This window comes from Candoia aspera, chromosome 7 (genome assembly GCF_035149785.1).
Source record: "Candoia aspera isolate rCanAsp1 chromosome 7, rCanAsp1.hap2, whole genome shotgun sequence".
Lineage (NCBI taxonomy): Eukaryota > Metazoa > Chordata > Lepidosauria > Squamata > Boidae > Candoia > Candoia aspera.
Genome location: NC_086159.1, coordinates 18,516,585 through 18,532,992, shown reverse-complemented (window position 1 = coordinate 18,532,992; position 16,408 = coordinate 18,516,585). Strand labels below are relative to the sequence as shown.

General features: G+C 41.9%; 1 protein-coding gene across 1 annotated transcript in view; it reads left to right on the top strand.

The window, feature by feature from the left end:
• Positions 1-15,874, top strand: part of SYT10 (synaptotagmin 10) — a 39,395-nt gene extending 23,521 nt beyond the window's left edge. Inside the window, exons 3-7 of the mRNA XM_063308423.1 lie at positions 2,761-3,325; positions 10,435-10,555; positions 10,796-10,967; positions 14,273-14,402; positions 15,803-15,874. Of these exons, the coding sequence (XP_063164493.1) occupies positions 2,761-3,325; positions 10,435-10,555; positions 10,796-10,967; positions 14,273-14,402; positions 15,803-15,874 (1,060 nt within the window). The remainder of the gene's footprint in view (positions 1-2,760; positions 3,326-10,434; positions 10,556-10,795; positions 10,968-14,272; positions 14,403-15,802) is intronic.
• Positions 15,875-16,408: the final 534 nt, after the last annotated feature.

Sequence of the window (16,408 nt, the reverse complement as noted above, 5' to 3'; positions counted from 1 at the left end):
ACTCAGAAGCATGGAAAAGAGGGTGTCAGCCTTCTTCCAGTGCTGTTCCCTAGCAACTGGCCTTATTTCAGAAGTTAGCATATAGTCTGATATATGCTAGACTCTGGAGTTATGGGCCCTATTCCTGGAAACAATTGTCTGACTGGTGTCACTCCCTTTACAGAGTTCATGATCTTAAGGGTCTTACTTAATCTACCATTTAGGTGGTATTATGTGTTATGTTATTTATTCAAAACATATTAAATCATTTCTGCTGAATTTGAGTATTCTCCTATTCCTGGTCTCTGCCAAATGCAGCCCTAATCTTGTGGCCCAAGGGCACCATAGCATCTTGGTTTGTGCTGCCACTAAATGGATAAAATAAACCACCAGCATCTAATTTAAGGTTAACACATGCCTGTTTATCAACTGAAGTCTCATTACTTGATTAAATAGTTCGAATTGCAGCTGAATGCATGAAGCTGAGCCAGCTGGAAAGCATTATATTGGTGTGGTTCTAATTTCGTTTTCCTCTGATGCAGTATCTGGGATATTGTGCATAGCCAGGCAGGAGCCTAATGCTAGAAAGAAGCTGCAGCTGTAGTCTGGCAAGGAGAGATGGAGTAGAGGGGTTAAGGGTGGCATCTAGGGCCACCAAGGGAGGAAGAAGAAGGTAGTAGAAATAGATGGGAGACGAAGGTCTTGGTTCAGAAGAAACCAAGAAGGAGGGTCTTGGTTCAGGAAGGTCTTAGTTCTGAAGAAACCATATCTGTAGGGTGAGAGCACAGGTGGCAGTGCTTGGGCAGGGAAAGCTGATAGCACAGACCCTGAACCCAAGTGTCAGGCAAAATTGGAGCTATGCCAGATGAGAGTAACTCCATGCAAGAGTCAGTCTGAAACATAAATTGTTGGAGTAAATTGGTTTGCTGTTTCCTCTGCACTTTCTGGAATTGGCTGTTCTTGTCTGAAAGGGACATGGACTCCAGATATTTTGAAGTGTCCCCCTCCATGCAAAGGCTACCAGTTAGTGCTGTTTTAATCCAGCTAATGCTATTTTAATAAAGAAACTGGGGTTGAACTAAATCTGGAAGAGCAATTCATCTGGCAACCTCCAGCTGCTACTGTTCCTCAGGTACAAATTCCCACTGGCCAATTTCAGTGGAGCTACTTATCTGACATGACCCTGCTGAGGATATGGGTGCTTATGTACTCTAGGATGCGGAGGACCATATTTGTTTCTCCAAAGAATGAAGAGGAGCCCAGGCACAGCAACAAATCAAAGTGCATGGACAGGGCAGGGGAAAGAACAGCACAGCAGATGTGAGCTGTTAAGTGTGCAGTTTCTAATTAGCTGTGCTTCTGACCCCTTTGTAGGGCAATCGTACAAATCCCATAGTTGCTGTGGATCAGAAAAGCATTCCCACATTGCCATGGGAACAAAACACATTTGAATAATTAACACATCAATCAGCTGTCTTCCTGAAACGTTGGGACTCAGAAACTGACGCAAGCTACTGTGTCATTAGGGCATTGGCTTCCGCAAGCACAAATATCATTGCATATGACTCCCACTGGGGATTATCTCTCTGTACCATCCAACCTAGGCAGGCTATGAAGTTGCTAACAATAGAGGCCAAGGAAATCATGTTCTGTGTTCAGTGCAGGTGTTTCAGGTAGAGCTGCACAGAAGAATTCTGCATATATATTTTTTTCTAGCCCATCTCATTCCATTTAATGAAATGGCATTTGTTTCAGGATTTTCTTTTCCAAAGAAGAAAGGAATTTCATTGAAATTCTCATGTGGGGGAAAGAGATGGTCTTGCATTCATTCAGCAATAAGGTCACTGACAGATGTCTGAATGTGACTGTCCATAGTACCTGGTACCATCATCTCTCTCGCTATCAACAGCTTCCCAAGCTTCTATTAGGCCCCAAGTGTAGAGAAATCTAAGGAACTCATCTTACGGGGCTTTTTCAGATTGGGAAATAGCAGAGCCAGATAGTGGAGCTGTACAAATCCTTTGAACTGTGCTTCAGAATGCATGGAGCGCCCTATGAAGTACCTCTTTTTGCATTATTAAAGCAGTTGCATGTGGCATTTCAGAAAGGTGCTCCTGGCTATCTGTACAGAAAGCCATTTGCACCAGGCTTCAAAGGCAATGTGACCAGGCAAAGGGACGGATAGAATGGACCAGGCCTTCATTGCTCATGCTTACTTCAGACTGGCATTCTTGTTCAAGGAAAAAAAAACAGCCTCTTGAGAATTGCTGTACACTGCCCAGAGTCACTTTTCATGAGATGGGCAGGATGGATGGATGGATAATAACTTTTTCCATTTAGCAGCATGTCTGAATATAAGTAGAAATAGTACTTCTGAGAAAATAAAATACAATTCATTCATTTATGAGATTTGCCAGCTGCCTCAATCTTGTGGACTGTAGCTAGTGTACAGGAGAAACAGCAACATCGCCAATGGAACAGCAAATAAATATAGGGAAACCAGATGTAATTTAGGAGGGTGATCCTACTTCTGGTCTACTTTATTCTCCATTTTCTGTTTTCCAAATTACAAGTATTCTTCTTGAACTGAATTATTGGATTATCTTCTTGGATTATCCAGTGTTGTTAATAACTGTTCTCTCATGAGAGTTGTAATAATAATATTGGTAACTTGTTAAATGTGAAGTGCTGATTTACTTCTTTCATTTTTAGTGGTATTGAAGTTATTTTTCTTTCCCTTCAAGATAATCAAAGCTAATTTATTTCTGTTTGTAAATGCAGGCACAATTCTTTCAGGAGACATTTGCCAAGGCAAATGCAGGTGTCCAGCATTGATTTTAACATGGGCGCAGAACCGGTTTTACAAAGGGGGGAGACAACAACCAGCATTGGACGGATAAAACCCGAGCTTTACAAACAAAAGTCTGTGGATTCTGAAGGCAAGAAAGAGGATGTGAAAACCTGTGGAAAACTTAACTTTACCCTCAAATATGATTATGAAAATGAACTGCTTTTGGTCACCATTGTTAAAGCTTTGGAGTTACCAGCTAAAGACTTTACTGGCACCTCAGATCCGTATGTGAAAATCTACCTTCTTCCAGACAGGAAAAAAAAGTTTCAGACACGGGTTCATAGGAAGACTTTAAACCCTGTCTTCAATGAAACCTTTCAGTTTCCTGTAGCCTATGATCAACTTTGCAACAGGAAGCTACATTTCAGCGTGTATGATTTTGACAGGTTTTCTAGACATGATATGATTGGGGAAGTTATTCTAGATAACTTTTTTGAAGTTTCTGATCTATCTAGAGAGGCTACAGTATGGAAAGACATCCATTGTGCCACTACAGTAAGTACCTTGTCTCAAAACAGTTTTAAGAGATGTCAAAATATGTAAGTCTTCTATCATCATACTTAGACTTCTCCAGATGATATATTTTTCCTTCTGTAGCTACCAGATCATCAATTGCACTGTATGATAACAATGGGTTTTTAACCCACACCCACCCAAGACATTTTATGAACATAATTAACTGATAACCTTCCAAATACAGAGACCAGTGGGCTCCACTCTTGCAGATCTGTATGTGAAGTTTTACTTTCTTCTAGAGAGAAAAATAACGTTTCAGACAGAGGCTCGTAGGAAGACTTTAAATGCTGTCTCCAATTAACCTTTTCATTTTCCTGTAGCCTACATTTCACTGATATTTACCTCACTCCCATTATTATTATTACCACTTATTATTATCAATTACCTTCCCATCAGACCTGGTGTTGAAGGTGGCTAATGCTAATAAAAATAAGAACTTAATACAGAATTATAATTAAGCGTAAAGTAACCCCATACCAAATCAACTCATAATTGAACCCATAACTAAAATCTGTTATCAGTAAATGGTGTTTACATTAAATCTGGGGTGAGCCTGGGGTGTCACAGGGTAGAGTTGTATTATGTCTTTTAGGCAAGTGGAAATATGGACTGGTGTCTCAGTGATTTCCTTCTTAGGTCAATCTATTAATAAACCTTATCCTTTTCACATGGACAGCCAGAATTATGGAAAAAATACCTCTGAGGCTATAGAAAACAGAAGCTCTCTGCAAATGCAGAGATAGATTGTGTTTGCACAACACGCTAAGGCCTATCTTAGCAATGACCGTGGTTACATTTTCTTTAACAAGAAGCAGTTCCTTTAAAAAAATTGAAAGCCTACAATAACCCAAACAGTGTCAGAGCCATGACACATGGAAAGGGGGGGAAATAATCCATTCCAGTCCCTTCAATTTCAAAAAGAAAAAAAAGCACCCAGCGGATGATCAGGCTAAAACAAATATCCAGAAATTGCAAAGCTCTTCTGTTCATAGGTGGAATTAATCAAAAGCAGCTTTGAAGAGGAAGGTTTTCAAGACTCATCTAAAAACCAGAGCTGAAAGGAAAACATGCAGAATGATTGGAGTTAAGTTCCAAAGACAGATGATGCTATACAAGGAGGCCTTGCCTCCATTGAATGCCAGCCTTACTTTTCCTCAGGCAGGATTCTGTCAATGGAGGCAGTCCATCAGGGCAGTGTTTCTCAACCTCAGCAACTTTAAGATGTGTGGAATTCAACTCCCAGAATTCCCCAGGCAGCCATGCTGTATTTTTCTTAATCATAATTTGTTGAATAAGTCACCTATAATACTGTACTGAGAGTCAGTGGGGAATTGGCTGGCTGGGGACGTACCTAAGAACTACCGAGCTTGTTGTGTAACATATTTGTCACCAAATTTCTCTAACCTTGGTCATGGGTGGAAAAAATTGGTTGTAGAAGAAATGAGCCAAAGGGGGAGACAAATTCCAACTATTATACATTTGGCTCAGCTTAGACCAAGTGTAACCTCTAGTGATGAAGATATAAATAGCTCCAGCAGCATGCAATTATTTAGCATTAAAGGGAGATAGCTTTTTAAATATATTATCATAGCTCACTGTTATGCAGAAAGGGGCAAGGCTTTCTATTTTATAATTTGTAGAGATTCAGTCCTCATGATCTGTTCTTTTGAATGAGTATCTTTTAATATGAGTGAGATTTCCTCATATATATGCAGCATAACATTCTGACTTTAGCAGTTCCCCTTTCTGCTCTCTGAGACACACAAAGCCAATTATATTGTGGGGCTTACTGTGGCTGTTTCCTGATGTGGTGCCAATGAATTAGGTTTTCTTTTTTTTTTCTTTTTCTTTTTTTTTAGAATTCTAGATCACAAGCTTGCCACTTCACAAGAGTGAAGTGAGAGAGTGCAAATCCAAGCCTTGCACTGAGAGCTCCAGTAATCCAGCTGTGAAGCTACCTGAGTACAGTGAGCAAGGCTTTAATTAAAACTTTAGAAACATAAACTGGGCTCACAAATGGAATTTAGTTTTGGTCTAGTCCAGGGTTTCTCAGCCAGGGTTCCATGAGAGGTCACTAGGGGTTCCCTGGGAGATCAAGATTTATTTAAAAATTATTTTAAATTCAGGCAACTTCACATTAAAGAGGTAAGTTTCTTTATTTTTCATTTGAGAACACTGTTAATGGATATACACAGGCCTGCACATGAAACGAATTTAATAATTTTGTAACTTCTGGCCTATATTTGAGCCTGAATATGCAGGGGTTCTCTGAGCCCTGGGAAGAATTTCAAGGGTTCCTCCAGTGTCAAAAGGTTGAGAAAGGCTGGCCTAGTATGATGAGTGAATACTGTCCCTGTGGACTGTACACTGACATCTGGCAAAGCCTGGATCCAGTGTGGAGTGAGGATACTTTTCACTCATTCAAGGTGGAACAGGCATTTTTGGCTGTTCTGACCACATTCAAAATCTTCTGACAGATGACTTCTGATACATAGTTTGGGAGCTCTGCCACACTGCAAGGAGCAGTACAGCAACGACCATTCAAAAATAACCAGTGGGAGAGAGATGATAATCTGTTGGCACTCAGGGAAAATGCCTTGGAAGATAATAAAGGGCAGGGTGGAAGTGAGTATTGGATGTGTGATTGACAGGTTTGCCTTCCAATCAGAGTGACCCTTTGCAATCAGAACAAAGAGGTGTCCCAATTTCTAGTCTGATGCCTTAACCCAGTGTTTCTCAACCTTGGCAACTTTAAGATATGTGGACTTTCACTCCCAGAATTCCCCAGCCAGCCAATTCCCCACTGGCTCTCAGTATAATATTATAATCATAAATTGTTGAATATTTAATGATTAAGAAAAATACAGCAGAATGTGGGAAGGGGTAGTGTCCCTTCACTGAAGAATTACCTCAGTTTTGGTGTACCATGTTGATGGCTGTACTTGAAAAGAGAACATTGCCAGGACATGTTTTGAAAGGGAAGTACTAGAGTTTTAAGGGCTGAAATGGGTGCCTTAAGCCATTTTTGCCCTTAAACTCCCCCAATCTCCCCCCAATTGAAAAGAAAGCCCCCAAATCTTAGCTCCACCCATTCTGGGAAGGCTTCAAGAACCAAAATACAGAAGTTGGCATGCCATGTACATTCTCAGTCTTCACTTTTTGCAACCCTGGCTGAGGGTTAGGTACAAGATCACCATAAGCTTTTCAGTTGAGATGTTCTCTCCCAGTGTTTTGCAAACTTGGCAAGCAAACTTGGAGATGTGTGGACTTCAACTCCCAGAATTCCCTCAGCCAGTGTGCTGCTGTAAACACCTTGTCCATGTACAAAACTGATAAAACTAGCAGTTCAACACTGAAATTAAGTTAACCTTAAGGCTTGAGGAGTTAGGGGCTCCTAGACATTCTAGTTATTGAGGTGGCATACAAATTGATAAATAAAATATGTAAATAAAAAAAAACGTGGCCCCCCAGTTTCTCAAGGAATCCATTAGGCCATATGATGATGAAACAGAATGGTTTGGAGCAAATGGGGGGGGGTGTTTTTGCTACTTTGGGGGAGGGATTTAAGAGGAAGGAAGGGAGCATGAGGCTTAGAAAGCAAACTGTTTCCATTTTCACTATCAAACTTCTAAAATTATTTTTAAAAATGTTCTTAAAATGCTGATTCTGGGACTTGGGGCAGGGTTGCAGTTTGCCTTCCAAGTCTCCTCACTCCTACTTCCTTAATTTTGGAGGGAAAGCAAAAAAACCTGCAGTGCCAAAATTCAGCCACCTCACCACCAAGTTTCAGAGATACAATTTTGGGTTGCTGGGGAGCATAGTATGTGTGCAAATGGGATACTGGGTAGTTTCAGTGTTGCAGAACCAACTGCAGGATACACATTGCTGTATCTATTGCCTGAACTTGCCACTTCATTCGGGGCATATCCACACAATTTCCTTGTCCCAGAACTAAGATGGCCTGCTTGCCTTTTGCTGAGGACATGTCCTGTCAGGGGAGCCTCCATCTCAGAAGCCAGAACAGGGTAATCCAGCAAGTGATGGTTTCTCCAGGAGAATGGATCAAGACCTCCTCTATGAACATTCTGTATCTCGTGGAGGAGAGTTTTAGAGGTTCTATGACTTAGTGGGCTGTAGTTGTTTTGCTGCAGGATTGCCCCCTCTCATTCAGCCACAGGACCCTGCCTCCATGGCCATTTCTGCTTTGGCTGCCAGAGAACAGAACCTTGCCCAGCAGGCTTTGTTTTTTTAATCACAAGGTGCATAAGTGAATGGCTACGCTAAGTTGCAGCTTCCCACAGCAGCTCCCCTCAGTACCAGCATCTTCATCCTTCTGTTCCTCATTGTTCAATGACACTTTGGGAGCCAACAAAAACCTATGGGTGAAGTTGCCATCTTAATGGCCATTCTGCAAAGGCCCAAGAAGTGACTGACACTGAATGAGATCTAAGTTTATTAGAAGTTGCTTCCTCTACTGTTGAAAGGCATTCCCAGCCTGGCAGAACCCTGTCAACCACAACCTGTCACTTGAAATTCCTCATGAGCCCTGCAAGGACACATCCTGGACTCTGAGCCCAAAGCCCACTTATATGTTTGGTTAGAATGGAAGAAGCTGTGCCAGTAGAAGCCCAGCAAGAGGCAGCAGCAGCTCTACCTATGGCCAGAGCCCTTGTGCTCCATTACTATCATTCCCAGCAGTAGCGATTCTCACCTTTGTGAGAAAGGAAAAGCACGTCACCAGGGGTGCGTGACTGAGCCCATTGTCTTTTGCAAGGTAGCCATCACATCAGCTGCAAGGGGCCCCCGACACTCCTTTTCACGGTTCCCAAAGCACTCCCAGAGTAGGCAGAACCTTCTGCCTGGTTTGTTAGGGCTTGTGGGAATTAAGAATCTTAAAACACCCTTTCACTCCTTAATGCTTCCTCATCCTCTATCTTCTCAAAAAAGGACTAACCGTTTTGGCCTTATGTGTCCTGGGTAGCTCTGGAGAGTTTTGAGACCCTCACAAGGGATGCTGGAGCTAGATGCTCAGCCCTGCCATAGCTCAAAGACAGCAGAGGTCAGTGGTTGCTCCCCTTGGCTATTCCACTTTGGATCCTGCTGCTAAACCATCCTGGTTGCAGGAGGGATTCAAGCGCCAAAAGGTCCAATGACTTCTGCTCCTCTAGATTTTGAAACCCCATGCCCACGTTCTGCAGGATTCATCTGAACAAGGGTTTCTCTGACATCAATCATGAAGCCTGATCAAGTACATACTCAGCCAGGAGCTATAGCCCATCCCAGCTCTCTGATACTGGTTACTCAATCCAGTTCATGTTCCATATATTCACTTTTTTTTTTAATCCAATCATGTCCGATTCTCAAAGACTGCCTGGACAAGTCCCTGCAGTTTTTGTGGCAAGGTTTTTCAGAAGTGATTTGCCATTGCCTCCTTCCTAGGGCCAGGAGAGAGAGAGTGACTGGCCCAAGACCACCCAGCCAGCTTCATGCTTAAGGCAGGACTAGAACTCACAGTCTCTCGGTTTCTAGCCTAATGCCCTAATGGTTTCTAGCTTAATTAGGTTTCTAGCCTAATGCCACTACACCAAACTGGCTCCTGTATTATCACATATTATCCAACACATTTATGCAATTTTTAAACCAAAAGAAAATCACACATGGTTGTCCCTAATAAAGCATACTTTTCTATTGTTTTTACTCCACCTAGGCATAAAAAAGTGTTGCTTTATGCCACCTTCCATAAAACATAATTTACAAATATATCAATGCCGTTTTGTATGACATTTATGAGCAGAGAGCTAATTTGGAGGTCCTTTTTGACTATACATCAATAAAATCTAATACTGTACAGTATAAACTGAGAATAATTAACACTAGTAGGCTCTGGACATTGCTACTGTACATACTGCAAATGAATCTGTACATGTGCATTGTGCTTATTTAGCTCTAAGCCAGTTGTCAATCTTGGCAACTTGAAGAGGTATGGACTTCAACTCCCAAAATTCTTCCTGTGTTTTGGTCATGTTTTCTTATAAAGAAATATATCTGAAGCTATTGGGATGTTCTTTATTAAAAAGCAGAATTTGTTTCTCTGGCACATGTCAGGGTACAGCAATAATTATATATGCATTTATCTGGGAGTAACTCCCATCAAAATTAATGGAGCTTCTGAAAAAATGTATGTAAGAATGGATCCAGGAATCTCTTGTTTCTAAAATACAAGTACAATCCTTATTCCCAGACTAAAGCAAAGTCTTTTTTTAAAAAATTGGGATTTTTATCACTATCAATCTCAGATTGTGAAAGATGAAGTCTAATACAATTGAGGGGAAGGTTGAAATAACACCATCTGTTTAAGTTATGGATCTTTTTAATTAAGAAACCAATTAATTCATTCAGACAGAACTGTAGCCCACTAAATTATTATGGGAATTGCAATGTAATTCCCATAATATCTGGCCTTCACTAGTGCTGACAGCTATTGGAAGCAAACAGTACTGGAAGGACAACAGATTTCCTATAAAGAAGCGGCTTCTGGTCTTCTTAACAGCAGTTACAAGTACATTTATATTTTACCCTCTCTCTCTAAGGTTACAACATAATTTCCTTCTTTCCATAGTCTATCCTTTCTAATCACCAAACCCATAAATCACAAGTTCATTTTTTTCTTTTTTCAGCGAAAAATCTGTATCTCATTAATAAATGTAGTTATTCTTCTTTATAACTTTTTTCTTTTCTTATCTGTATTTTTTTTTGTACTTTTTTCACTTATTATTTTTCTTTACTTTACTTTTCTCTTTCAAAATTGGAATTGATTTATTCTTTTAAAAATTTCTTAAATAAAAATTATATATACCTAGATAGCTAGATATTTATGGCTACAGATTTCCTGTTTCTTTCATACCAAAATTGAAATAATGATAGTTAAGGGAAGATTCCCAGTGAGAAAAAGGTGAGATAAAAATAAGACCCTGTATCTGTGTTTAACAAGTGTATTATTTTGGAATATGTTTTTAAAACAAGGTTTTGTTTCTGGTATAGTAGTGCTAGGCAAAACTGTTAACCTGTATATATTTTTCCCTTTACAGGAAAGCATTGATCTGGGAGAAATCATGTTTTCCCTTTGCTACTTGCCTACAGCAGGGAGGATGACCCTCACCGTCATCAAATGCCGAAATCTCAAAGCAATGGACATCACTGGCTCGTCAGGTGAGCAGCTGCCTTTCCACTTAGCCTACCTGTGTGGAGTTGGTGGGGAAATAGGGTCTTATCAGGATTTCCAGACCCTGATGCTGAATTTCCAGAAGGCTTATTCAAGCATTATGATCAAAGAGGTTACAGTTACCCACTGTGGTGCCTAGATGGAACTAGCTGCTTATTTTTATTTTTTTCTGCTAGACAAGTTGTCCATGCACTTCTAGTTGTTCATTTCCCTTCCTGTTATCTCAGATCCCTATGTCAAAGTATCCCTGATGTGTGATGGTCGGCGACTGAAAAAGAGGAAAACAACTACGAAGAAGAACACTCTCAACCCAGTATACAGTGAAGCTATAGTTTTTGACATTCCTCCAGAAAACGTGGATCAAGTTAGCCTCTGCATTGCTGTCATGGACTATGACCGGTATGTTACATTTTCCTCTTTCCAAAGAAATGAATGAATATATTTTGTGAATGTATATAATGTATATAAATACATTAACATGGGACTTACAGCTGAAGGTCATTGTCTGGAGGGCTCCTACTCACTGCTCTATCTGATCTTCTCTCATGCCTTTTTTCAAAATACTCATCATTCCTCTCTTCTCATTAGATTATTCTGGGGCTGTGCAGAGATCCAAATTCAGAGGGCATGTTGCCTCTAAAGGAATACCTTTAAAGCATCTGTATCTTTTCCTGGATTTGTACAGCTGTCCTTCACAGCTGCTGAATGACCTTTGAAAAAGACTCATTGTCTTTTTGTGAGGTGTTCCTGACAGGTGCTACCTGCATGTCCACACACAAGCCAAAATATGTTTTGCCCTTTCCTGTCTTCCTTCAAAACTCAGGTTTTCTCAGAACTCTGAGCAGGCTGATAGATAGGCACTTAAAGGCTGTGATTTGGATATATGATGGTGATAAAATTAATATAGAAAGCCAGTTTGGTCTAGCAGTTAAGGCACCAGGCTAAAAACCTGGAGACCATGAATTCTAGTCCTGCCGTAGGCCCAAAACCAACTTGGTGACCTTGGGCCAGTCACCCTCTCTCAGCCCTAGGAGGGAGGCAATGGCAAACTTGGAAAACCCTGCCAAGAAAACTACAGGACTCGTCCAGGCAGTCTCTGAGATTCAGACACAATTGAAGGGGGGGGGGGGATTAATACATGAACGAGAGAGAGAGAGAAAGAATTTGGCAGGTAACAAAATGGCAATAAAAGAGAGCAGTCTTTCTACCACTAAATTCTACTACCAAGAAGGATCGCTGTGGGATTACCCAGGGCATGGCCTCCAGTGAGAGTTTCAGGAGTTAGACAGTCTTCTGGAAGCAAACATACCTCAATAAATGCTAGGTTTTAAGCCAAATATTTATTTTATTTATTTAGTTATCAAATTTGTCACCGCCCATCTGCTCCCACCAGAGGGGCTACAACAATAATCAATAAAACCATAGATATACCATAAAATTACAATATATAAAAATATAATATCTAAAAATACAATTACAAGTAAACGACAATCATAGATAAAAATAGAATCCCAAATGGCAGATAACAACTCAGTCCTTGTATGCAACAAGCACTCTAGGGCACTAGCCATCCCCAAACATGATGGCTCCCCTCCCCGCCCCAAGTCAGGTGGCAGAGCCAGGTCTTCAAATTACTCCAGAAGGCCAGGAGTGATGGAGCTAGCCTCACCTTCAGGGCCTGGATGTTCCAGAGGACGGGAGCTACTGCAGAGAAGGCCCGACTCCTGGACCCCGCCAGATGGAATTCTCTTACCGACAGGGTCCACAACATGCCCTCTCTGCATGATCGGGTGGGACGGGTTGACTTAATGGGGAAGAGGCGGTCCCTCAGGTAGCCTGGCCCCATGCCATGTAGGGCTTTAAAGGTGATAACCAACACCTTAAATTATACCTGGAAGCAAACTGTTACCCAATGCAGCTCGCACAGCAAAGGTGTTACATGTGCCCTTCTAGGGGCACCAAAGATAGCCTGCGTGGCTGTATTCTGGACCAGCTGTAGCTTCCAGATACTCTTCAAGGGTAGCCCCATGTAGAGCGCATTGCAATAGTCAATATGGGAGATAACAAGGGCATGAGTGACCGTTTGAAGGGCCTCCCGATCCAGGAAGGGGCATAACTGGTGTACCACACAAAGTTGCGCAAGGCCCTCCTGGCCACGGCTGCCACCTGCTCTTTGAGCAGGAGCCATGAGTCCAGGAGGACCCCCAGATTATGCACCAGGTCTGTCTGGGGCAGTGCAACCCCATCCAGAACCAAAGATGACAAAGTCCCGGATATGGAAGAGCCATTAACCCACAGCCACTCTGTCTTACCAGGGTTCAGCTAAGCCTGTTGTTCCCCATCCAGACCCCCACAGCCCTCAGGCACCAAGAGAGGGCAATCACAGCATCACTTACCTCACCTGGGATGGAAATGTACATTGATGATACCCCATGGTGACAGATGATCTCACCCAGTGGTTTCATGTAGATATTAAAAAGGAGCGGAGAGAGAACCGAACCCTGCAGCACCCTACAAAGGAGGGGCTGAGGGTCAGACCTTTCACTCCCTATCACCACGGATTGGGACCAGCCCTGGAGGAAGGAGGTGAACCAGTGCAAAACCACGCCATGCACCCTCAACTCCCTGAGCTGCCCCAGAAGGATACCATGGTCAATGGTATTGAAAGCTGCCGAGAGGTCAAGAAAAGCAAGGATGGATGCACTGCCCCCATCCTGCTCCTGCCAGAGGTCATCCAAAAGTGTGACCAATGTTGTTTCTGTCCCATATCCGGGCCTGAAACCTGACTGAAAGGGGTCTAGATAATCTGTTTCATCCAGAACCCTCTGGAGCTGCAACGCCACCACTTTCTCAACCACTTTCCCCAAAAAGGGGAGGTGGGAGCCTGGACGAAAATTGTCCAGTACAGTAGGGTCCAGCTATGGTTTCTTGAGGAGGGGGTGTACCAGTGCCTCCTTAAAGGCAGCTGGAAACACACCCTCCCACAAGGATGTATTAACCATCGCCTGGACCCAACCACATGTCACCTCCCAAGCTGCTTTCACCATCCAGGAGGGACATGGGTCTAGATGACAAGTGGTGGCATTCACAGTCCAGAGGATCCTGCCCACTTCCTTGGGTCCAAAAGGATCAAACTGTTCCCAGATAACTAGATAAGAACACTCACTTGGTATCTCCATGGATCATGCTTCATGCTTGGAGTCTAACTCGGAACGAATCCGAGCGATTTTATCCTGCAGTGCTCAGAAAACTCCTCTGCATGGCCCTGTAGGTGGGTCAATGGGCCCACCTTCCCAAGAAGGGATTGAGTGCAGCTGCGGCAACTGCAACTCTTTTTTTGTATATTTTAAAGCAACTTTCTAGACTTTATAGAGGCACCCTCATTCTCTGAAGCATTAATATTTTCACATCCAAAAAGCCTAGAAAGATTTGATGAAATCTCAGAAGCTAGAAGAATTCAATGAATAACATTTCCAGTGGCCAGCAGGTGAGGCAGTGTCCTATATCTCCTTGACCTCCATTTACAGCAGAAGAGAAAAAATATAAAACAAGGAAATGGTATTTTTCTTAATTTGTACAACTCATGCACCTCCAAAGTCTAGTTTTTCATGAAATATAGGTGGTCATTCCATCTACAACTTTTATCATTTTACAGCAGAGTATATACAGTTCTGTGGACAAATTTTCTCTCCCTTTAATCCTAGAGTAGGGCACAATGAAGTGATTGGTGTATGTAGGGCCGGACTTGATGCAAAAGGACTCGGAAGAGACCACTGGAATGAAATGCTGGCATACCCGCGCAAACCAATAACCCACTGGCATCCATTAATAGAGGTAAGGATCAAAATATTTCCACGAAGTAGCTAATTTTTATTGTTCTTACCTCCTTGGATACAGATTCTCTTGTCATTTTTCTCCTCTAATTCTCATTTGGCAGTCTGATGAAAGAACAATTGCAATGTCTTTCAAAGAAGAGAATTTCAGCTAGAATGTGTTCTTGCACTTATTTAGTGATAAAGTACCAAGAGGTGTGCATGAATGTCATGACTTTCCATGTACAACACTCTCTCCTGTGTCCTGCCTCCTCCCTGCCTCCCATGCTTCCATTATACAGTATCTCAGAAGACATCGGGGGTGGGGGGAGGTCTCTTTTCCATAGGCCATTTTTCAGACCAGGAAGTGTGGGCAGCGACGGATGTGTGGGCAGCCTCAGAATGTTAGGAAAACATATACAGGTAGTCCTCACCTGCTGACCATTTGTTCAGTGACCATTCAAAGTTACAATGGCACCGAACAAGGAGATTTACGACCAGTCCTCAAAGTTGCAGCCATCACAGTATACCCATGGTTACACAATTACAATCTGGACGCTTGGCAACCGGCCCACAATTATGACCGTTGCAGTGTCCCATGGTCACGAGATCGCCATTTGCAACCTTCACAGCCAGCTTCCAACAAGCAAAGTTAATGGGGAAGCTGGCAGGAAGTTGCAAGTCATGGTCAAGTGACATTAACGACCTGTGGTGATTTGCTTAATGACCACAGCCGTTGGGTGTAGTCACGTAATTTTTCACTTTACGACTGCATTGCTTAGTGATGGAGTTCCCAGTCCCAGTTGCAGTCAGTAAGTGAGGACTACCTGTAATAGAAATTAACCACACCAATACCAGCACCTTCTACCACTTCCAAGTAGAAAATCAGCTCCAGGAGAGATTTTGAAATAATTTTCAAATATCTAAGATTAAGGTAGGGGAACGGAAACTCTTCTGTGAGCCACAGTCAGCAAAAGACTGAATACAGAAGTCCAGTGATTATGTCCCCCAAGGGTTTCATTTATTTTTTTAAAAAACCTAAACAATGACAGCACTGGGACAGAGCTATTTTTAAATCCTTTCTGCACCTGCACACACTCAGGTACACAACATTTTTCTACAAATTAAATGGCTTTCTGAATATACTCTTTTCTCTATTAAGAAACATTTATTTATCTAATAAGAGGTAGGGAATTGAAACTATCGACACCTAATATTCCTGATGCCTGTATGTCGATCCAGTTTACTCTGGGTATAGTTGGATTGGAGCAATGAGTGGGTGAGGGTTATTGCCTTGGTATTCTGCTTGTAGGCTTCCTGGAGGCATCAGATTGGCCAAAGTGAGAAGCAGGATGCTGGACTTCACGGACCTTGATTCAGTAGGTCTTTTCTTATTTTCTTAAAATTTATCATTTGTTCCAGTTGCCAGGCCGAGCAACCAGCTTTGACAGTCAAGGATCCTGTTCGTCACCAAAACCACCACTTACACCCTAGACTGAACAGCGGTGTAACAATCTCACCATAACCATATACAGCTGGAGGTTTGGGTCTAACTAATGACCTGCAACACCATCATCATCATTATTATTAATATTATTATTATTATTAATCTGCTGTGCTTCTACAATATCATACCACTATTTCTAATTCTTTACTTCCAGTTGTTTCATTGGAGGACAGGATATGGAGGTCATGAAAAACAAGCATTCTCTCTTCTCTATTTGTATGGATAAGGTGTTTAAAAGTATATTCAGGCTCATTTATAAGGTCTGGAGATCCATTTCATGATACCCCAGATTGAATTAATGTCACACTTTCTTTGATACTTCCTTTAAAAAAAGTATTTCAGTTTTGACAATGTTGACCTATCACAAAGGCCAAAGTAGGCTGCCACTGAATCCTTGCTATATGAAAAGCAACCAATCAGTTTTCTGATGTATGTTGACACTACAATTTAAAAATGTTCACTAGTGTTTTTAATTTATTTGAAATATTTAAATAAATAGTAGACAAAGGAAACACAATCTC